This window comes from Excalfactoria chinensis, chromosome 2 (genome assembly GCF_039878825.1).
Source record: "Excalfactoria chinensis isolate bCotChi1 chromosome 2, bCotChi1.hap2, whole genome shotgun sequence".
NCBI classification, from domain to species: Eukaryota; Metazoa; Chordata; class Aves; order Galliformes; family Phasianidae; genus Excalfactoria; species Excalfactoria chinensis.
The window spans coordinates 79,566,521-79,589,256 of NC_092826.1; the positions used below are offsets into that span (position 1 = coordinate 79,566,521).

Genomic DNA, 22,736 nt, shown 5'->3' on the forward strand with positions numbered 1-22,736 from the left:
TAACCACAGATCTCTATTTCTGCAAGTACTGAAACGTGCAGTCAGCACCACTGACCAGCTGATCTGTAGGCAGCTCTTTAATAACTGAAGTTGGAAGAGCCTTAGTCAAACTTTTTCAAATAGCATAGGCATTTTCTCTTTTCTTTTGAGCATTTTTCCTTTAATGAGTTCTGTCTCATTACATTTCATACCAGAAGTAACTTTCTATCCCTTCAGGCCAATGAAATGTTGTTCAGTGGAAGGAAGTTGACTGCGCAGGAAGCTTGTGCCAAAGGACTGGTCTCTCAAGTGTTTTGGCCAGGAACGTTCACACAAGAAGTAATGGTTCGAATTAAGGAACTGGTGACATGTAATTCAGTTGTAAGTGTCCTTAATTTAACTATAAACAACTTAACATAAGGAAATAAATAAAAACTGATGTAGTGCTAGACTACATCATTATACCTTCCCTCTCTTAAAAGAAGACAGAGATCACACTCCAGTGTAGTAATGACTATAAATGTGTTTTCTTACTTTCTTTGTTGTTGTTCTGGATTTCTTAAGGAGTTCATATCTGATTTTTTTTTTGTTTGTTTTTTTAATCATATGCTGTAATATGTTGTGGTTAAGATCACTGCACTCTTAAGTTAAAAACAAAGTATGTTTCTTAAGTATAAATGATACAGTAAAGAAGTCCAACTTTTTCTAATTAACAGTGTAAACAGTTGCCCTAAATGCATCTTGACTTGTAAATTAAATTATCAAGGAAATTGATAACTCAAAAATAATTGTGTAGCAAGAACAGTTTTTGATAATAGGTTAAGCTTTCATTTTTTACTGGTGTTGCCTGTGGCATTTGTGTCGTCATGTACTTCTGGTCATTCCACGTGATGGCTGCAACTGCCACAATCCCCTGCTTCCTCAGGGTAAGAGATACGGTACAAAGCAACTGTTCTGTGCATGAGAAATTGTGGATTGTGAAAATGCCAACCTTTGATTTTTATGTTTTGGTTTTTTTTTCAATCTGTTTTAAATGTTGTTTAAATTAGGATGTCTACCTCGTTATTGATGCGGTTCTGGATAACAGTATTACAGTTAACCTTCACCACAATGAAGTTAGTTTTCTCTTGTTATCACTATAAAATCATGCACGTGTAGTACATGAAAAGCTCAAATTCATGAATGACATCAGGATCTGTTTGTGTAAAACTTAATGCACAAGTTGCTCACAACTGAACAAACTCTTCTTTTTCTGGTGTAGGTACTTGAAGAATCCAAAGCTCTAGTACGTAATATTATGAAGGTGGACTTGGAACAGGCAAATGAAAAGGAGTGTGAAGTTTTGAAGAAAATCTGGGGCTCAGCACAGGGGATGGACTCGATGTTAAAATATCTGCAAAGAAAAATCGATGAGTTCTGATGAGGTGCCCATTGACACTGGAATTGTACTTCTTGGACATCGGGGCAAACAGAACATGCCCGTTTTAAAACCTATATAAACTCTCCCCTGGCTCAGCTTGGGAACAGTAGTATATCCCTCTTCCCTACCCTTCCCTCCCCTCCCCTTTTATCATCAAGGGGTATGAAAGTACTGTATCACTTAAATTTGAACAAAACTCCTTTCTCCCTGATTGTTTTGTGTGTGTACATATATATATGCACATGCATAAAGTGCATGTGTACATATAACTTTTTATATATACAAAATATTATGTGTGAGATTGTGTACGTAGACACATGCACACACAAGGTAAACAATGATATAGTGCACTACTTCCCATCTCCTTAAAGGCTCTAGTTTTGGTCATCATTGGCTAGTACTGTATCAAACAGAATGGATTAAAAAGTGAAATGGTGTTGTATTATTTTTCGTGTGGCAGGGAAGTTTGGAATAATGCTTTTCTTTTATCATTACAATACAGAATTGAAACGGGTATTAGCCAGCCCTTACTTTCACTGTCCAACAAGTCAGCTAAGATGTAAGGCACTGTCTCAGAAGAAGGTTGACATACCTCAATGGAACATCCTAACATTTTTCAGATGAACTCCTTAAAGTTTAAATCAAAAATATTGCCCAAAAGTGCGTGCTCAGGATTAATGCTAAGGAAAGCACTCTGCCCTTTTCAGGGGAGTGGTATAGAGGGGTGGCAGGAAGAGAGCAGGAACGCACTTAATTCTTACCCAGATAACGTGAAGAAACCACTGTCTCTTGGGGAAAGGCAATGAGGGGGATAGCAGGGGGAATGCGGAGGGGAAAGGAAAAAAAAAAAAGACAAAAAAAAGCTTGTTTTGCAGTATTAGTGAATCACTGAATATCTATGTATGGATATCCTAAGTTATAAGTTAGTTTTAGTGGGTTTTCAAATAGCCTTTTTTTTGTTTTGTTTTGTTTTGTTTTGTTAAATAACTACATAAGTGCTTCTGTTGCTGGGTGAGAATACTACTTTATATACAGTTGTTTGGGTTTTTGTTTTGTTTTGTTTTTTTTTTCCTATTTGCTGGTTTAATTGATGTATTACACCAAAAATGCATTTTATGTTCATAAATTTTAGGTTCACTTAGAATATATTATTTAATAAGTTAAAATTCTTTTGGCACACTATTAAGTAAAAAAAGAAAACAAAACCTTAAAAAAAAAAAAACTACCTTATATTAGATGTTTAATGTTCTTTGTCTACGCTTTTTTTATTATTTTAAATATACACTATATACAGTATGGTGTAAAAGAGTGCCCTGTGTAAATAGACCTATTTTGCATTCCCTTCAGGAGTGGTTATTGATTCCTGACTGCAGATATCTATTATTATTTGGGTATCTGTGCTTGCAATCTTATTGAATGTATTATGAAGAATGGAATAGAAATCAAACCTTATTTTTGTACAGTTTTGAAGTTTTTACTTGGAACTGACCCACCTCCCCTTCCCAGTGGAGAGCTGTACAGTGTGTAAATCTGCCTTTACCTTGGATTGGTACAGTATTTTTGCATCTGTGGGACCTACTTTTTTTGTTCTAGTAGTTTGAACTATATATAAACTGTACAATCTGTAAAGTTTTTATAGAATAAATATTCAGCTGTGAAAACTGGTTAAATAAAACTAATATTTCTTAACACATTTTAAACATGGTTCTCATACGGTTGTCTTTTTCAAAGGCAGTTCTGCTTTTAGAGGAAGTACTGCTTAGATCTTGAAAATTAGCACCTTGAATATTTATGGTTTACTCTGTCAAACATATATAAGCTCCTAGTTGTTTCCTCCAAGGAAAAGCTGAAAACCAACTGGTTGTGGTAAACTGTACCAACATTTACTCTGAGAAGAGGTGGATAACACCCCAGGACAGCCCTTTTCTGGCAGCTTGGAAGAGGCACTTGGGCATAGGCTGCATTTTGGCTTGAGACTCGTTTATGCTGTCCTTACATACCGAAGGATTACGCTGAAACAGCAGACTGGACCTAGAGATAGATAGAGGAATTACACCAATTGGAGGTCAGCCAATTCAGATGGAAATGGAATTCTGCTTCATTTTGTGCTGTTACAGTTAGCCAGGCTTTGCTTTGCATGCCTACAAGTTTCATAGACAGCTGCAAATAAATTGGAAAAAAATCCTTAGTTCAGACCAATTTCTGTACACAATAACTGACTTCTTTTATGCTTTCATTCATAAATGCACATATCAGTACATTCCACTACACTGATACTTTTTTCTGTATGAAAATTCTTTACCATCCCAAATTGGTCAGGAAGTACCTTTGGTGGCCAACAGTCGCAAAACTTACCTGTGGAGGGTCAGAACTTTTTTCATTCAAGGTCAGAAGCATTCAGCAGAAACTGTAAAGCAGTAAAGGCACTGGTAGTTATACTGAAGAGGTTGTGCAGAGAGAGTAAACAATGTAGGGTTTATTATTTCTTTGGCTCTAGGATGAATATGCAGAAGAAATGAATAAAAAACTTACCCCTACATGTGAGGCCCATCCAATAAGGCAGACTTCAAGAGTTGAAGTAGAACATACTGTGCTCTTTTTTTACAGCCTCCCCTCAAATCTGAATTGCTGACATCAATCCCTGTTCACAGGAGCCGTCTTCAATAGCTGTAGGTATGTAAATCTTCTAGAGTCTTCTCTTATTATTTCATACTGTTTCCTAAGACTGCAGGGAAAAAAAAATGATAATTTAAGTTACATTGGTAAGGAAATGTGACAAAAACATAACGCTTTGTTTCTTCCATCAAATACCTACTAAGTAACAGAACTTTACCTTCATCTGCTCCCAAATAAATAGAAATTCTCTGCCTCAGAAAACTGAGGAGCATGTATCTGAGTGGAACAGCATCATGGAGCATTTAGTCTTTTGAAACAGAGCAAAGCCAACTCAACTGTGACCTTCTAATAGCAAGCAATAACACATGAGAGGTCTTAAGTAAGCGACTTAAAGCTTTTAAAAATTACTGTTTACAAGTCTCCTTCACAGAAGTCAGGTCTTTGTCTAGCCTGATTCATTGCAGATACTTGTGTTACTGCATAGATAAATCAGGTTTTGCTTCCTACTGCTTGAAGGCAGCTGCAGCAACTGGGAGTTGACAGGGCCAAGGAGAAGGGTGAGAAGGGCTGCTGAAGCCAGTGTTTCTTCAAAGGCACCTCATTTAGAGTCACAACCTCCCAGAAGCAGTTGTACATTAAGACCACTTTTCTTCGCTGATTCTAGTACTAATGATTAAACAACTTCTGTGGAGAACTTCAGAGCATCATGAAGTTGTTGAAGAAGAGCTGCTGTAGAAGAGGATCTATGGTAGTACAGTGGAGGAATCTCTATGATAGTCTATTTCTCCTTCTGAAGTAGGTATGACCACAAGCACTTGAGCAAACAGCAAACGGTTAAGTATTGGCAATTGAGCAGGAGTAAGCCCCCCTCACAAAATGTTGCATTGCACTGGAGTTCATAACACTACTTTTGTCCTGTCGGGAAACAGGCCTAGATAAGCCAGAGGTTGAAGAATGTACTTGGAACTGGTTGAAAGCCACATGCATACTCTTCTCTTGTGTTACTTTGAGCAGAAATAGAAAGCACAGCAACATTTTTGCTCTGTATAAGTTAACGTACAACATACAAAAAGTATTTTGGGTAAGCTGAAGAGCTGAACTCACCTCGATGTCTTTCCCTTGTTTCAAGTTCTAAATTAGCCCAGACAGCATTTAGAACAGTTTCCTTCAGTGAGTCCTTTGCTGTATTGCTGTCATTGCTAAAGGGTACTTTTCTCTGTACTTTAGAAGCTTGCTCTGAAAACAAGGCTCGAGGGAATTAAACCACTTTGTTAGGTGGGATCCATTTCTTAAAGCTATGCTCGCTTGAAATTAATTGAAACACACATAATACTGGAACTATAATTGCTTTCCTTTGTACCAATGCAGTCATCATGCTTTACTCAAACGGTGGGCAGAATTGGACTGCAAACTAGAGCTAAAGAATGTGGCAGTAGACAGCATTTCAGGATGAGAGGATGGGAGAGACCTTCAGTAAAATGGGTCAATGACCTACCTCAGTTTGCTGGTTGAAGATGAGGTACTTCATGTTCTTCTGAGTTGTGACAAGTATGAGTAGGAGAGAAGAGGTACCTCTCAACTCATTTGCAGTTATCCTTATGATTTTCCACGCTAAGGAACTGCCAGCAGCTGTCAACACTCAGGCAGTCTTACAGTGCTATATCAGAGGCTGAGTTGGCAACCTTAAATCATGCATCTTGATGGCACAGTTATGCTGAAGATGGCACAGAAGTATATTTCCCTTTCCAAAAAAAATGTGAGCATCAGGATGAGAACCGTGATATGGCACAAGACCACCACATTGTAGTCCTGTTCTGTACAGCCCCACATTTTTCTAACTGAATACTTCAGTTACAGATCTTTGCTTTTCTTTTTCCTTTTTGTTTTTTGTTTTGTTTTTTTTTTTTTTCCCTGCTCTTGAGGAACACAACTGGTGGGTTGCCATGCACCAGCCTTTCAAAAACAAGGAAAAAAAATATATATATAAAAATACATCATGAAGCACTTGCTCCCAGGACGAAGAACAGTTTGATGTGCGATGCAAAATACAGCAATAGAGATTGAGTTCTTTTGGTCCTACTCATCACTCCTGCACAGGGAACAATAAATGAGGGGAACTGGAAACCACCACATAGACACAGAAGATAAGTAAAGTACTTAAAGCAGCTGCGTGGAGAAATAAAGGAATAGCTAAAGGAATAGAAGTTACTCTCCCCTAAATCCTCATTCCCATCACCCTCAGTATTAGAGGAGATAAACAGGAGGTGTACATATACCTCTTCAGTACATCAGTGTGGAGTACCTTATCAGTACATATGCCTGAACTCACGTGAACAACAAACCTCACATTTGCAGGACCTGGTCCTCATGGGAGACTTCAACTACCCTGATATCTGCTTGAAGGATAACACAGAAAGGAGAAGGCTTGAGCTGGTGAACTCATCAACACAGTAAATACTTGAAAGAAGGATATGAAGATGACAAAGGCTACTCTCAGCCGTCCAGTGCCAGGGCAAGATGCTGTGGGCACAAAAATTCAGGATAGTCCATCTGAACATCAGGAAACATTTTCAGTGTGAAGGTGACTGAGCACTGACACAGGTCTCTTGGAAAGGCATGAGATCTTCAGAAGCCTCCTGGACACACTCTTAGACAACCAGCCCTCAGTGGCCCTGCTTAAGCAAAGGCTTAGACCACGTATCTTCCAGCTGCCTCTTCCAAGCTCAACTGTTCCGTGATTCTGCGGAAGGAATAAAATACTCACATTCATTTTCCAGCAATCCAACATCATGCACAATCACTGTGTCTAGGGCTGCAAGATCATCAGGCTCTTACATGCTTTAGTCTTCTTAAAGCCCAACATCTTCTATTAAGATGGTATCAAATCCCCTAGAACAGAAATGAGCACAAAATGGCATGTGTGTTTAGGGCAGGACAGGGATCATCCTTGACTCTGGTAAAAACCATAAAGATAGTCTTAATTGTTTCTTCAAGGATAAATAGGATTGCTAAAGAAAACAAATATATATGCCTTTTATATAGTGCCCAAAGTTTTGCTTTAGACTGCCAAAGAAGACAGCATATAGTCTCAGTCATTAGTTCCAGTTTAACACATTTTACAACATTGCCTGGCTATAACTTTAGACTAAATACTCTAGAAACTACATAGTTTTGCACAGAGAGAAGTTAACTCATAATGCTATAATAAAATAGTATTTCCTAGATATTCCTCAACTCTTTGAAAGGGTAGATAATAGCAGGACAAATGCAGATGGTTTTAAGTTGAAGGAGGGAAAATTTAGGTTAGATATCAAGGGGGAGTTCCTTACCAAAAGAGTGCTGAGGTGCTGGAACAGGATGCCCAGAGAGGCTGTGGATGCTCCATGGTGTTCAAGGCCAGACTAGATGGGGTCCCAGGGAAGCCTGGTCTAGTATTAAATGTTGATGGCCCTGCCTGTGGCGGGGGGGGATTGGAGATTCATGATCCTTGAGGTCCCATCTAACCCAGACCATTCTTTGATTTTGTGATCCTCTTTTCTGAAACAAATTCATTATAACCCTATACATCTCTCTCCACCAAAATGTTCTAATTACCAGACAAAACCCAGAATATTAACAACAGTATCCAAAGTCTTGCTTGGCATCCCTGCCTCTCCCTCATCAATTAATTTTCAATAGGTTCATAGTACCACCTGTCTCAGTGGGAGCAGACACTCATACCAAGCCCCTTGACATCACCCCAATCACATGCTGCACCAACTGCCTACTGCCAGTAGCAATTATGCAAAACGCAGACAATGCTCCACATACATAAAACGTACGCATGTGAAATTCACTGAGCTTGTCAGGCTGGACTGGGATCTGTGTCAAACAGTACTATTTTAAAAACAAAAACTGGAAAACCTGCTAAGTCTGGAATAAAACACATACATACATAAACCACACACGTACTTCATCATATAAAAGTGTGAAAGTAAGTAACAGTTTCCTTTTGGTGCTAGCTCACATACGGTCTATTGCATCAGAGGACAACCGTGTCATAGAAGCACACTGTGATCAAACGTCAAAAGGCAGATAAATGTTCCCTTTCTTCTCACAACCCCTGTTGCTGAGCTTTATGTGCAGAAAGAGCACGGGCAATGAAAGCCGGCAATCTGCTAAGTCCTGGACTTACGTTCAGGAAGGATTTTTTTTATTCTAGGTAAGGTTAACAACAGAGCAAAGCTAGGAGCTTCTAAAGAAGACGACCCCTTGAGTCAAAGGGGTCAAAATAAGAAAGCAAATGGAAGCAACACTGCCCACCAAAATTTATAGGCCTGATGATGAGTGACACCAAAACAGTGGTCTTCAAACTGAGCTTTGTGATCTCAGTAGCTGAACTGTGACATCCACAGAAGCAGCTGTAAAATCAGCATTACATTGCCTAAGGAAATTAAAGTCACTCTTTCATTTTTGAGTGTTTATGAAAGAATTGTATTCATTTATGCAAACGTGAAGTTACATTCAAGAAACAAATACATCAATATGTCCAAAAGGCAAAGTCATTTTTTTATTCCAATTCTCCTAAGTGTCATGGTTTTGTAATGTTTGCTATTGGTATTCCACATCATGACATCATGTGGACCACAGAGAAGAATAACTACATGTCCCAGAGGACCTCATGGTCAGAGAGGGAAATACATCGCGGAAGCGATGCTTGCTCTCTCTCTCACTGCCTGGCAGCACGTGTGGGTGTGCTTCCAAGCCGTGGCACCTTGAATTTCAAAGTAGGCTTCTCGGTCTTCAGAAAACTCTCTCTTATTTTACTTGATTTATTAGCCTCCATTTCAGTTATTGTATTATATTGTGTTATCTTCCATTCTGATATCATAGTTAGTAAAATAAGTTTTCCTCCTTAGATAGTTGTCGCTGCCTTGTTTGTTTCCTTGAGCCCAGCTCCCATCTCCCTACCCCTTCCCTTTCTCCCTTCCCACTTTTGGGGTCAGGGGGCCCCACAGGCCTGCTGCTCCCATGTCACGGACATAGATTGATCTAGATAACTCCATGTCAGCAAAAATTACAAAGCCATGACAATAAGGAAAATGAGTTGCTAAATATTCAGGAACAAATAGCTAATACAACAGCCTGTAACACTGTGCATATATAATAGAAACAATACACCATATCAAAACAGTACAGAAGTCCCCTAAGAGAAGTTGGTGAGCTAAGAATAAATGTAATTTTGCTAGTATCTAGAAAAGCACACGCAGAATCTCTGACTTTAGTTGGGAGGCTTCAGAAATCCTCAGCAGGGTTTTGTACCCCCCAAGGGGCTGGTCTGAACACAGGAAATGCCCTGATGGAAAGCTTTTGGTCAGAAGTCTGCCATAATCCAACACATCACCATTACTTCCCTGCCTCACACACCCCTGGTGCTCCTCTCCATTCATATCAGTGAAGAGCAACTGTACCCTGGAAAGAGCTTCAGTGCTAATGGCAAGAACCTATGGCACATTCCCCAGAAACACATTATCACTGAAGACACAGTGCATAATAGTGTAAGGCACAAGCAAGATAAATGTTGGATTTTCTCTCTCAGACTACTGCCTCATCACAAACTGAAACTGCAAGGGCAATGAGGATAAGAACATCACATCATGAATGCACGAAGAGAGAGGCAGTCCCCTTGCAAGAACATCAGAACAAAGATCCTTCACATCCTCCTAGCAGCAAGACCAAGCTTTCTTAAAAGTGGAGCAGAAGAGATTTGATCCCAAGAAAGGAAGGCACATGCTTGCTGCTCTCCATAGAAAGACTTGAGTTTGGAAGAGCTGCAGAGCCTCTGACTGTTTCTCTATGGGAAATCCTGAGGGAGAAATAAGAACCTCCTCAGAACTGACATGAGAATGTTAAGACTTTCTTGAAGAAGGAAAGAAAGAAACAAGGCATGAGAAATCTGAGGCAAGAAGTGTAACTATTCCTAGCAATCATGGCAATTGCAGCTTTCTGAGTTAGGTTGGCCAGGTGGCCAGAATGGGTAAGCAACCCTGAACCAGCAGCACTGACAAGCATACGAGCTAGCCTGGCTCAGGAGTGATGCAAGATGGCCTCTAACATTTCAATAAACTTAGCTACCCTTCTAAGATTTTTGTTGTTGTTGTTTAAAAATCAATAAACCTAGAATTGCTCTAGGATGGTGAAGTCTGATCTTTTCAACAGTAAGATTCTATATGATAGAGAAACTTTCACAAGCAGTTTTAGGAACTCTGAAGGTGGATAGATATCAGGCAACCTTTACTTTGTGTCCTGTGGTATAAACAAAAATGAATGAGTTTATTTATTTTTAAACAGAGGATGCTAGAGTGCAGTTATTTCATACTGTCACCTGCTCTGCATGGGCTTTTCATGCCTAGAAAGAGTTAATCTGAACAGCAGCATTCCTTCTGTAGATGGAACTATGCATCCCCTGATAACTCTGTACAAAGATGGAAACACAGTGTTATAAAAAGCGCTGTCCATCGGTTTTAATGAAAGAAGGGGCAGAAACCATATGGATACAGAAGACCCTGAAAGGCCGTGCATCATATTCTTCCCTGGCTTTCTCATCAGCACTGCGTCCAGCAACATACTTAACATCCTTCACCACTCTTCTTAGAGAAGTTCAGAATAGCTCTTACCAACCAGAAGTAAAACCATTTGCAATCTAACCACTTGCAGAAGGAACACAGGCATGCTGGAAGTCTGACACTCATCTTGCTTTGCCTATCTGGAGCTGGTACCATACTGCATTTCCCCCAAACCCAAGATCCTAAGGTATTTAGGCTCCAAAACTCCCATTCACACATACATAGGGTAGCTCATGAGCAATGGTGGCTATGAGCTGCTGGAAATTATATTTATCTAATTTTAACAGGCTCATCTTTCTTAATGACCTTTTTTTATAGTGAGAGAATAAACAATCCCTTGGGATCCCATTTTATTTCTCTTCAGGCCTTTTTAATTTGCTAGTTTCTCAGGCCTTGATGCCAGCTTCCTACATACACAGAATCACATAAATCACAACTGTATCTAATTTGCATCTTTTCTAATAAGAAAAAACAAGGCTTATTTCTCTCTTAGTACTGTACTTAGCAATACAAAAGTGACTGGAGCATAGCAAATCATTCGGTCGCCTTCATTCCAACCTCAGTTTCTTTTGCTGCTATCTTTCCCACAAGTTCCACTTGATGCCTACTAACACAATGCACAGCATGCTGGATCTAGACTCACTGTTTATGCTACTCTTGACACTTCCCTCCAGCCCCCTACCAGCTCAGTTCTTTATTTAATCTGATGATTCGTGCCAACCACTGAAGTCATAGTTTGAGTCTTCAGTTTACTCAAATCCCTCACTCTTCTCCTTATTCTATAGCTGCCTCTTCCCTTATGAACATTATCAAGTCTGAATAACTCCATCTTTTTCAAATCTGTATTTACATAATAGACAGCTGTAACGCATTTTCCTTTTCCTCATCTCATTAAAACCTGGCAGCTCAAAACGCTCAGTCCTTGTGCATTTGCACATCTTCAGGGAAAATCTGGAGTTCACAGTGATGTAGGGGTTAAGAAATATGAAGCTTATTTTGGCTCTGCCATGATTCTGACTCCTAGCAGCCAATTTGCCTCTTTCAAAATGCCATTTTTCAAACAAAACCCATGGGCTTTAAGACTTTAATTCATCCCCAAACTACATGCAGATGAGCAGGTTCCCGCCAGCTCTCATTTGCCACAAAGCCAACATGTAATACAGCTCCATTCTTGCTTTCAAAAGCCTCATGACAGACTAATTCATTTAATAGTCCAGACTTCTCTTTGGCTAGCTCCAGTTCCTTTCCCAGAAAGCTCCCCCTAGCTCTTCACAATACCTTGAAAATGTTTTTCACTATCTCACACAATTATTGTTTTTGACAGTCCGTCTCAGCATTTCCATGCACCAACATTTTCCATCACCGAAGCAAGCCAGAGTACAAGAGGAAAATAGATCCATTTTGTACTTAGTCCAGAACCTCTAAAAAGGGTTGAGTGTGACATTATTCTGCTGGCAGAAACGTCCTCAGAACAGCCACAGGGGCACAGCACAACAGGCTATATATCTGACCACAGGCAAGGACAAACTTTCTGAACCTTAAGTGCAACCAAACAAGTTTGAAAGCTCTGGCTTGTGGGAAACATTGTGATGTGCATTTCCTTTCTCTGTCCTTTTTCTATCAACAGCAAAACCTTTTCTGGAACTTTACCACTTTTGTCCAAGTCTGTTTTATTTATTTAAACATTTGGAAGCAATGAAAGACAGAAAGCAGAAGTGGATTCTTTTTGCACATTACTACAGCACTGGACATAAAACTGCTAGTAGAATATGGGCATTTCATGTCCAGCACCAGAACTGGTTAAAATTTCAGTGAAGTTGTGAAGTACAATTTGTACTGCTTCCCTTCTTTCCTGTTCTCAAATACTGACTCCCTTCAGTGCAAACACTCAGGAGGTTCATGCAGGAAGTTTTTACCTCCCGTAGTAAACCTGACTGTAGTAACTTCCAAACTACAAACACAGCAAAACATCGGGGGAACTGAATCAACAAAAACAAACAAGATTGGCAGAAAAGAAATGCGAGTCCACAAAAGACAGCTACTTGTTTCTACTTAGAAACATAGAGTTCTTCAAAAAGTCTGACTTGATAACTCACACTCAAGGCCACACAGAACAGCTCAGAGATCATGAGAGGACAGTGCCCATGGGCCAACACCAGATGATTTGATCAAAGACGTGCCATCCTCGGTGATGTTTACTTACAAAAAAAACATACCACGGGTAATTTACAAATAATATATATTTTGTAGGCATTCTCATGCCATAAGAAAGCAAGGACAAGAATACAAGATGGTTTGTTACAATGGTAACCAGATTCTTCTGCACAGTTTCTGGCATTTGCAGGTCTTCTCTTAGAAAAGTGCAGTATCTCTTCTGGATGGACTGGGAATGGAATGTATCTAAATACGGATAAAAGCATTTGGCAGGGTAGACTAATGTAACTCTACCTTTCCTATTAAAACAACTAGTTCTTAAGAAACTCAGGAAGCTATAGAAGAATATGGGAATTCATAGTTTGCACTGAAATCTTAACACTGTTAAGATCTCTTTTGTGTATACAGAAGCTGTTCTGTCCACACGGCTCTTATTGAGTTTGGAGAAGTAAAACAGAGCAGATACTCAACTCAGTCTTAAAATACTCTTTTTCTCAGTTGCTATCTACAAGATCTCCCTTCGACAAAATTTATCATATTTAATCTCAGTCCAAGACCAACTTCTAACTTATTCTAGTTTTTTTTTTTTTCCCTTATCTACCTTTACTTTTTTTTGTTGTTTCTGAAATTGAATTTGGGGGAAGGAGGGCAAAGCAGCCATTTTCAAGCAATAATTATGTGAGCTTGCACACTTCACTGTGCTTTTACTTCGCCCTCATAACTAACAGGGATGAGAACTTCTGAAACTTTGAACAAAATCTTCATAAAGCAATTTCTATGCTATTGAAAAGTCACTGTCAAACTTCTGCCTTATGCATTCACTGCAGTTTTCCATCCTGTCTTTGTTTCTGAATCATCTTTGCAGGGTCTTCCAGAAAATGACAAATAAGTGACCGCTCTCCAAGAAAACAACAAGCAAACAAAGAAAACAACAAGAAGAAAGCCACAAAAACAAAATACCACCACCTTCTAGGAGATGTAGCACTTGTGAGTCGAACTGTGAATTATCAGTGCTGAGAGTTTCTTGTCTGAACTGTGGTTGTCAGATTGCACTTCCAGGAGGGAGGCCAAGAACTCCATAGTTTTTATTTCCTGGAAGCAATCCCTGCTTGCTTATCTACATAGCCTGTGGCAAACACTGGCCAAGGGCAGGGTAAGCAGGCCACTAGGCAGGCCCTCTGCCTTCAGTGGTGCCCATCTCCCTGGCTGGTTTCTCAGCTTCAGCACAACGGACAATTTTAGAAACTATACAAGTAAATACAGGAGGAGCAATTTGAACTTTCTCAATGAACCTATCAACACCGGTGTAAGAAAAAATAAGAAATAGCCACTCCAGACTACAAAGTCCCCAAATAGTCCTGAATGGGGCAGACCTACCTTCTGATAGGCATGAAGGAAAATAAATAATTCTTCATAGCTCCTGTTCCTAGAGGTCCTCAGCATATAGTTAACTTGGACAGGTCACAGATTAAAGGAGGAGCAGGAAGAACAGCATCTGGATTTAAGGATGTCTCAAATTCAGTTGAAACTTAACAGCAACTCCGTTTTCAGCTCCTGAAGAAAATTCAGTGTAGGTTTCCATTCACAAAAGTAGTAAATCTATAGAATAAAAATCAGCTATTCCACCCAGATTACCAATGTCAGTGAAAAGTTCTGTATAGAGCATATGTGTTTGCTTACATGGAAGTATCATGGCTATGCTCCAAGTTCCCAGTTCCATAGGAGCTATACAGAGAGGTTCCCACGACCAAGAATACCTTGGGGACTTGAAAGGAAGCTACAGGATTGCTTCACTATTTAAAAACGCATTCACTTCTGTTCAAGGGAATGGAAGGCATCAAGGAGAAGGGCTCACATACATAAGTAAGGTTGAACTGGAGGCCCTTTGAAGACATAAGTTACGTAGCTTCTTGGCAGTGTGTTCAATCTTGTCCCTCTAGATCTTCACCCAAAGCAAGTTGCTTTTAGTTCACCTTCATCTAACTTGGCTTAACACATAGATGTTTTGAGCATTGCTTGGGGAATAGTAAAAGGAACCTGGCAGGAAGAAGTTGAGGGGGGAAGGGAGGGGAAAAAGAAAAAAAGAAGAAGAAAAAATAAAGTTTTAGTCTGAGAAAGCAAGGAATTGAACAGCATCGTAATGATTCTGCAAAGCTCTGGGAACTCTATCAACAGGGATCAAAACCTGACTCCTAAAACTCATGTATTCTCCTCAGAATGGTACTGGCTGCTTCCCACCGGACGCACCAATTTCTGTCTAGAACACAGTGCACTGACACTCTTGTAATGGAAGCCATAACTAACAATGTTTCAACAAAACAATACGTGGGAATTTAGCCATGTCTCTCTACTCGTTTTACAGGGAAGTCCTAAAGCTAAAAATCTGAGCCTTCCTCTTGGGGAAAACAGAACAATGAATCTTGCTGCAGAGACATATTCAAGGCAATTAATTACAAGAGATTCAGCTCACAAAGACGCACTCTGACTATGACTGGAACATAAATAGATTAGCAACCGCTAAAGATTGCTTTCCTCCTGACCCAAAAAGAATGTTCCCTCTTTGCTTTTGTAGCCTTTAATGATGCACAACCATTCTTTTAACAAGAAAAGCCATTTCACATTTTTATAAATATCCCAAATGCTTCATGTTACCCTTAGTTACCCTTCATCTCTGTTCTCAACAATGTTTCCAACAGAGTCATGCTTTCCAGCAACTACAGTCTTGCCTTAAGCAGAATAAAAACTATGCCACTTCCTTCATTTACATCATTCCCCAGACAGGTGGGGAAAAGATATGACTTGTTTTGCCCTGGAGCTCTGGTCAAAACCACTGCTCTCTGATCAGCAGCCTTCAGAGGAAGACAGACGCGGCCAGAGCTGATTACAGGTTTTGAAGTTCAGCGAGAATTGCATGCACCTATAGCTATCTCAGTGTGCTGTACAAAGCCAGTAGTATCACTGAGTCTGGTGTACTGAAACTGTCAGAGCAGCACAACTTCAAACTGTACAAGGTCACCCAGCAATTTGTTATCAGAACTAAAACCCAGCTCTCTCTACCACAGCCCTTCAGGCAGCTCTCCCACTTCAACCTCTCCTTTTCTCCCCACTCCTTTCACCTTCCCCCGTACAACAACAACAACAAAATCCCTACAACAACAAAATCCCTTTTTCTATCAGAGCAAACTGAGCTAAACTGCAGAATGAGAAGAATTGAGCACTGGAACAGGCTGCCCAGGGGGGTTGAGGAGTCTCCTCTGGAGATATTAAAGATCCACCTGGATGCCTACCTTTGCAACCTGGTGTAGGGAACCTGCTTTGGCAGCAGGATTGGACTCAATCTCTGAAGGTCTTTTCCAAACCCTACAACTCTGTGATTCTGGTACACCTACAGATTCCCGTTGAAACAATTACATGACAGCATTTACACCACTGATGGGAAAATAAACAGTACCAACATTGGCATAAATCTTTTTTTTTGAAAACATTTAAATAACTTTATGGGGCTGCAACTTCTTGTTCTGACATCAGGAGCTCTAAAGTTGGATTCATTATCTAATAGAACAACAAGCTCAAGAACCGATGCTTAGCTGCTTGGCTGCTTGGTTTTGTGCCTGCCCTGCAAAAGCTGACAGCTAATTTGCTTCAAGAACAAAGATACCTCACTCCATAACATGCAGTCTGCGATGATCCGATAACAGTGTAGTGCCCAGCTCGATAAGGCTATCTATCATCACTCCAATGCCAGATTTGGGTGTCAGACTGCAAGAACTTTTGAAAGCTGTGGTGTAATATAGCACTAGCTTCCCACAGTTGTTTAAATTATACTCTTAAAACATAGTCAATTTAGCAGTGCTGAAGAAAGGCACTAAGTTTAACGATGACAAGGATTAATCAATACACACGCTACTTTTCAGCTACTAATGAAACCCAGTTTCTCTGCACACTCTACAGCCCTATCAGAATACAACACAAATTTGAAGATTCTCGGTATCTAGTGAACTTAGAAGTTTGGCTGAGATATTAATAATATTGATGCTCAAATATATTTGATAGCAGGTGGGGATAAAGGAAGCGTTCAGCACTGCCGGACAAAACAGCATATACTGCTGCTCAGAATGTTCCTTAATTGCAAGACACAGCCATTTTCTAGTAATGAAAGTCCACTTAACTGCTACAACATAGCCTACAAAAAGAAACTTGGCATAACCACCTCATCCTACTCTGGAAAGCCAAGAAGCGCTCAAATCACTTCAGCTCTCTTTTTTCACTCCTGTATATGGCTGCATTAAAACAGTTTAGGCAGTGCTGGAAGCATACTTCCAAGAATGAATCAGAAGCCTTGTTTTGTGTTTTGTTTTTTTTCTCTGCTAGTGGAGGATTTAATATTCAGAAAGTAGGAATTTCATAGCCCACTCATTGAATTAGCCTCTGGTTTTGCTCTTTAAGCTCTATTCTGGGAGTAGAACTGATTGAAATGCTTCAAATATGTTCCAGCAGAGCCACCACATAAATACTAAAAACTGACCAGATGCATGCAATTATCACTTAATTAACAGTACTAGAGGAACTACAATCTAGTACCTAGAGCACTGGACTAGCTATAATGAGCCTTCATTCTGACAGCAGATCAGCCACTGCCTTGCTGCGTACCTTTTATGAGAGGGAAAATACTTGTTTAAGTCTTTCTTTTCTACTTTTTGTTTTACCTATTTGTTTTGCAGTAGGGGCACTCCTTCCATTAATCCCTGTTACCTCTCTGTCAAGTAGCCTTAGATCAGCACTCATTCTTGTCTCTCCTACATCACCCAGAATTAAGCTGTGCTGTCTTGTTGCTTTTTCACTACAACCACAGCATCTTTAGAATCTCTTTGGATAGCTGAAGTTCCTTTTCCTTTATCCTTACCTCCAATGTTCTTAGATTCCCCCATATTAGTATTAATTATTATTATAACCTCAAACAAAATAGTGCTACCAAAGTTAACTCCCATTATGCCATTTTCAGTCACATATTTCCCAGCTTGCTGCAAAACCACACACTAGCCAAACTAGTCACTAGTTGAGACAACAAAATTCCCTGTCTTTCCATTGGCCTGGGGAAGACTGGCACAGCTCGGTAGAAGGGCTGAGATTAAAGCAGAGCATTGTCTCCTTAGCTCTCAAGGAACAACTTATCACTATCCACATACCAGGACAAAAACCTCTACTCCTTATGCAACCAGCTTGCCCCAGGCTTGCCTCTGCATCCAAATATTTTGCTCCCCTTCTCCATGCTAGATAAAACACTCCCCAGAGGCCAAACTTCATAGTGAGCAGTCAGCCCTTTGATCTCAGAAGCAGCTGGTGCACAGCTGCTTCCCGTTACTTCTGCAGCTCTCAGGAACCCATTGGATTTTCCTGTCCTCCCTCACAGTCAGTCACAAAGGGCAAGAATACCACCCACGGTTATCTTTCATCCTCCCTGCAAAATATCATCTGTCACCTCACCTACTCTTCACAACTCTTCCTTGAATTACTGGCTCAGCCCCAGCTCTTCCCTTCTAAGCACTCCTTCAAGGACATGAACAATGCTTTCTCCAGCATCACCTGTTCTTGGGAGTATCCTAGAGAAGATGCGCTGACCTCCTCCCAGCACTCTGTCTGCCCTGTAGGCCATAAGGAACAGGATGATGTCTCTTCTCTCCCATCTCAGGAAAATCTTCCAGAGGAGGAAAAGAGAGGAGGAAAAGAGAGGAGGAAAAGAGAGGAGGAAAAGAGAGGAGGAAAAGAGAGGAGGAAAAGAGAGGAGGAAAAGAGAGGAGGAAAAGAGAGGAGGAAAAGAGAGGAGGAAAAGAGAGGAGGAAAAGAGAGGAGGAAAAGAGAGGAGGAAAAGAGAGGAGGAAAAGAGAGGAGGAAAAGAGAGGAGGAAAAGAGAGGAGGAAAAGAGAGGAGGAAAAGAGAGGAGGAAAAGAGAGGAGGAAAAGAGAGGAGGAAAAGAGAGGAGGAAAAGAGAGGAGGAAAAGAGAGGAGGAAAAGAGAGGAGGAAAAGAGAGGAGGAAAAGAGAGGAGGAAAAGAGAGGAGGAAAAGAGAGGAGGAAAAGAGAGGAGGAAAAGAGAGGAGGAAAAGAGAGGAGGAAAAGAGAGGAGGAAAAGAGAGGAGGAAAAGAGAGGAGGAAAAGAGAGGAGGAAAAGAGAGGAGGAAAAGAGAGGAGGAAAAGAGAGGAGGAAAAGAGAGGAGGAAAAGAGAGGAGGAAAAGAGAGGAGGAAAAGAGAGGAGGAAAAGAGAGGAGGAAAAGAGAGGAGGAAAAGAGAGGAGGAAAAGAGAGGAGGAAAAGAGAGGAGGAAAAGAGAGGAGGAAAAGAGAGGAGGAAAAGAGAGGAGGAAAAGAGAGGAGGAAAAGAGAGGAGGAAAAGAGAGGAGGAAAAGAGAGGAGGAAAAGAGAGGAGGAAAAGAGAGGAGGAAAAGAGAGGAGGAAAAGAGAGGAGGAAAAGAGAGGAGGAAAAGAGAGGAGGAAAAGAGAGGAGGAAAAGAGAGGAGGAAAAGAGAGGAGGAAAAGAGAGGAGGAAAAGAGGAGGAAAAGAGGAGGGAGTCAGTTCCACTCAGTGGAGTCTCCCTGTTGTGCAACTACAAAGTCCAGTCAGCAAAGGGATAGCCTCTTGAAGGCTGATCTGTGAAGAAGTGAGCTTGATATGGATGTATGATAGGAAGTGTTGGGTGACTGTTACGTTTTTAATGACATTTGTAGATCTTATGTAAGAGCTGTAGTGGACTATTAAAGCGTAACTCAGATGGGGGTTAAGTTTTTTTCTATGGAGATTTTGAAAGAGCCTAAGAATTCATTGATGGTAGAGGTATGTCCTGGGATGAAAGGACAGGAGGTTTTAAAGGTTCATTAATAATGCCCTTGTAACGTGACCTGGAGATGACTTAGACTGTAAAGAGAACCATAACCCAACTGGGAGCTTTCATGGTGTGCTGAGAAGCACTTAAGACTGTAAAGTTCGAGTGCTGAGAAAACTTTGATTTAGGGCTGGTATACTGAAGAGGTATTTAACTTTGTTACCTTCCAGAACATCTAGAGTGAGGCTAAGAACAGTTTAACACAGACTGCTGAGTCTTCACCGGGTGCCATCATCAGGAGGATATCAGGGAAGATCAGTGAAATGGAGATGGGTGTAATAGGAATATTTATTTTTAGAGAGGCACAAAGAAACTCTAAGCTGATCCTACCGATGGCATTACAGTCTCAAGACCAAAAGCTGCTGCACTCTTGCTGACTATATTACAATGCGCATGAATATGGATTTCTGTCTTGATTTCAGTTGATAAAGGAAACTAACACACAAATACAAGACCCTCGGCTCTGGAAAGTTGTCTTTTGCATGCGGGTCAAGCTAGTTTTTGTTGAATCTGCCAGAAAGATAAGAACATTCACTGGAACAACTACAAGGTTTCCAAGGTTCAGCTTTTCACAGAGATTTGCATACAGAACTTTTTCTGTGGTTCTAACTTTCAGAAAAACACAGACTCTTAAGAGACCTTCTGATAAAGGGGAAGAAAGTAAGACTTTTGCTTAACTATTCTCTTTTGTGGAAGTTGAAGTGTGGTGTAATCCCTCAACAGAAGCTTTCAAAAGCAAACTTTAGCCAATAAATGAAGTCATCTACACGGCTGCGTAATAACAAAACAGTAATGTTTGGGCCAGACACATCAAATGTCTACTAGTCAAGAACCAGAACCAAACTAAGAACTTTCTAAGACTCCTGTTAACCAATCATTCTGTGAGCTTACACCTGCATGTGTAACAAGGTAGTATTTCTGCACCTGGTAATTCATCAGAAACACCTCATGGCAGGATAATTGTGAAAAACAATGAGCACTGAGTTAGGAAACCGTGTGCTGATTTGTCACAGTTGCGGGTTTGCAAAATGTTTAAAATTGAGCTAAAGGGGTGACACGCGGTGAAGGTGTATGACAAATCCCACCCAGTTATCATCCAGGATGAGTTTCCTCACTGAAGAGAATCAATAAAACAAAATACAACTCATTCCCCCAGGCTTTCTGCTTTTCTGTTCTACTCACCCTGATAAGAGAGCTTGATTTTTTTCCTTCACAGTCCATCACTACCATTCCTCCTTCCCCATCACGTGGGACAATTTTCATTTAAGACTGTATTAGTACTTTAAAGATATTGATTCCATAGAACATAAACAATAAACTAACAAGAAAAACACCACCAACTCTTCCATAAATCTCAACAGGATTCAGAATGGATTTTTTAGAGCTGCCTATGCTCTTGGTGTTTCTGCTTATTACTAACAAAAGCTATTTTGATTCAGCTGAATTGTTTGAGGATACCCATGGTGTAGTTCCCAGAAATGTACCTCTGTGAGATCATGACAGTGAAGGCTTGCTTTATAAGCAAGAACATAAGCTACTTCTAAAAGTAGAGACAAGGTGGGGCTGGGGCTGTGTGCATGGGGATTTAGCAACAACAAAAAAATAGGAATCGGTGAGAAGCCTTTAGCATTGCTGTTAGTAATAACTTGTTTCTGATAACCACCTGTGATCTGTAATATCCAAAAAGCAGGTTTATAGCCATCATTTCTTTCCATGTTCAGCAGGTACTCCTCTTATTCCTATGTATTTGCTCCTCAACTCTCTTCTTCCCTTTTCCAATTTATGGAGAAGGCATCTCCCACCCCTCCCCCTTCCTTTTTTTTTGGTACCTCTATATACACTGAAATGTCTTAAACACACATCTGAAGTTTTTACAGATCTTTAATGTAAAGAAAGAAAATGTTCAACCTCAAAATGAGCTTTTCTCCACAATACTTCAACTAACTGTAATGCTGTAATGCTATAATGTGATGGAATATACAGCAATAATAGCAGAGTGACACAATCCTAGGCTGCAGCAAAAGAGAACAAGCACAAACACAGCAGTCACAGACACAAAAGTAACAACAAAATCTGCTTACCCTTGGAAGAGCCTCTGGTAGGCAGGGATCTCAAGCAAGACACCCTTGCCTCCACTACTCCATCCCTTCCAGTGACTCAGGTGCATTGCTTGCACCTGAGCTCCCCTGGTTTGGTCCTGCCTTCCTACCAGGTGCTCAATCACTGGTTCCAGACATGACTTAGCATCTCTGCTACACTCCACCCCTTCATGGTGTGAACTAATGATTGAGCAAGCTGAAGGTAAGATCTTTCCATTATGGTGATCCAGGATACTGTGACACTTCGTACAATTTGCCTGTCACAGTGTAGGCTGACAAAATATAAGGCGACTGATGATTGGTTCTTTGTTGAGTTTCACGCTCCTTTGTGTGTCAGTACTCAGTGGTTTTCCTGGTGACACACAGTTGCTTGGATCAGGGAAGGTTTGGCTCGCATTCTATCAATCCCATATAGTCCACCACTGGGTGTCACACTGAACTTATAGTGACAGTAGAGCATCTTGATGTCATGTCACTCCTTCTGGTGACCCTGTGGACCCAAAGAGACCCACAGGATATAGCACAGATGTTTCAGATATACCAGAAGAGGTAGGTTTGCCCTCCATAGCGAGATACAGGCCATGCTCTTGTCATGGGTCAATAACTTCAGCTTGCACTGGGGCACATCCCAACCATCTGTACATATCTTTTGGCCCAGTATCTGAAGCTTCATAACTATATCAGGTCCAAAGAGAAGGTCCTGATTTGCCATAGGGATGTGGTTAAGATCCCCTTAGTGATGAAAACTGGAGTGCTGACCATGACATTTGGAAGCCATGTACCTATTACTGGGGGAACTTCCAATCTCACAGCCTGCAATAAACTCCCCTAAGGTGCAAGTGGGCCACACCACTTCAGTCCTACTTGCACCTTCCATTTTATGGGTACCAGGCTCTAGGTTCTCAGGGGCAGGGAGCAGAAGATTATTTTCATTGCCAATTTGAGGTCTTATCCAATTATCAGTACCCATAATCTGGATTCTAAGCA

At 40.6% G+C, this 22,736-nt stretch overlaps 1 protein-coding gene across 3 annotated transcripts in view; it reads left to right on the forward strand.

The window, feature by feature from the left end:
* CDYL (chromodomain Y like) overlaps window positions 1–2,202 on the forward strand; it is a 109,284-nt gene extending 107,082 nt beyond the window's left edge. For all 3 annotated transcript variants that reach the window (XM_072330169.1, XM_072330170.1, XM_072330171.1), the window contains 2 exons: window positions 217–360; window positions 1,241–2,202. In XM_072330169.1, coding sequence (XP_072186270.1) covers window positions 217–360; window positions 1,241–1,399 — 303 coding nt within the window. In that variant the 3' untranslated portion in view covers window positions 1,400–2,202. The remainder of the gene's footprint in view (window positions 1–216; window positions 361–1,240) is intronic.
* Window positions 2,203–22,736: the final 20,534 nt, after the last annotated feature.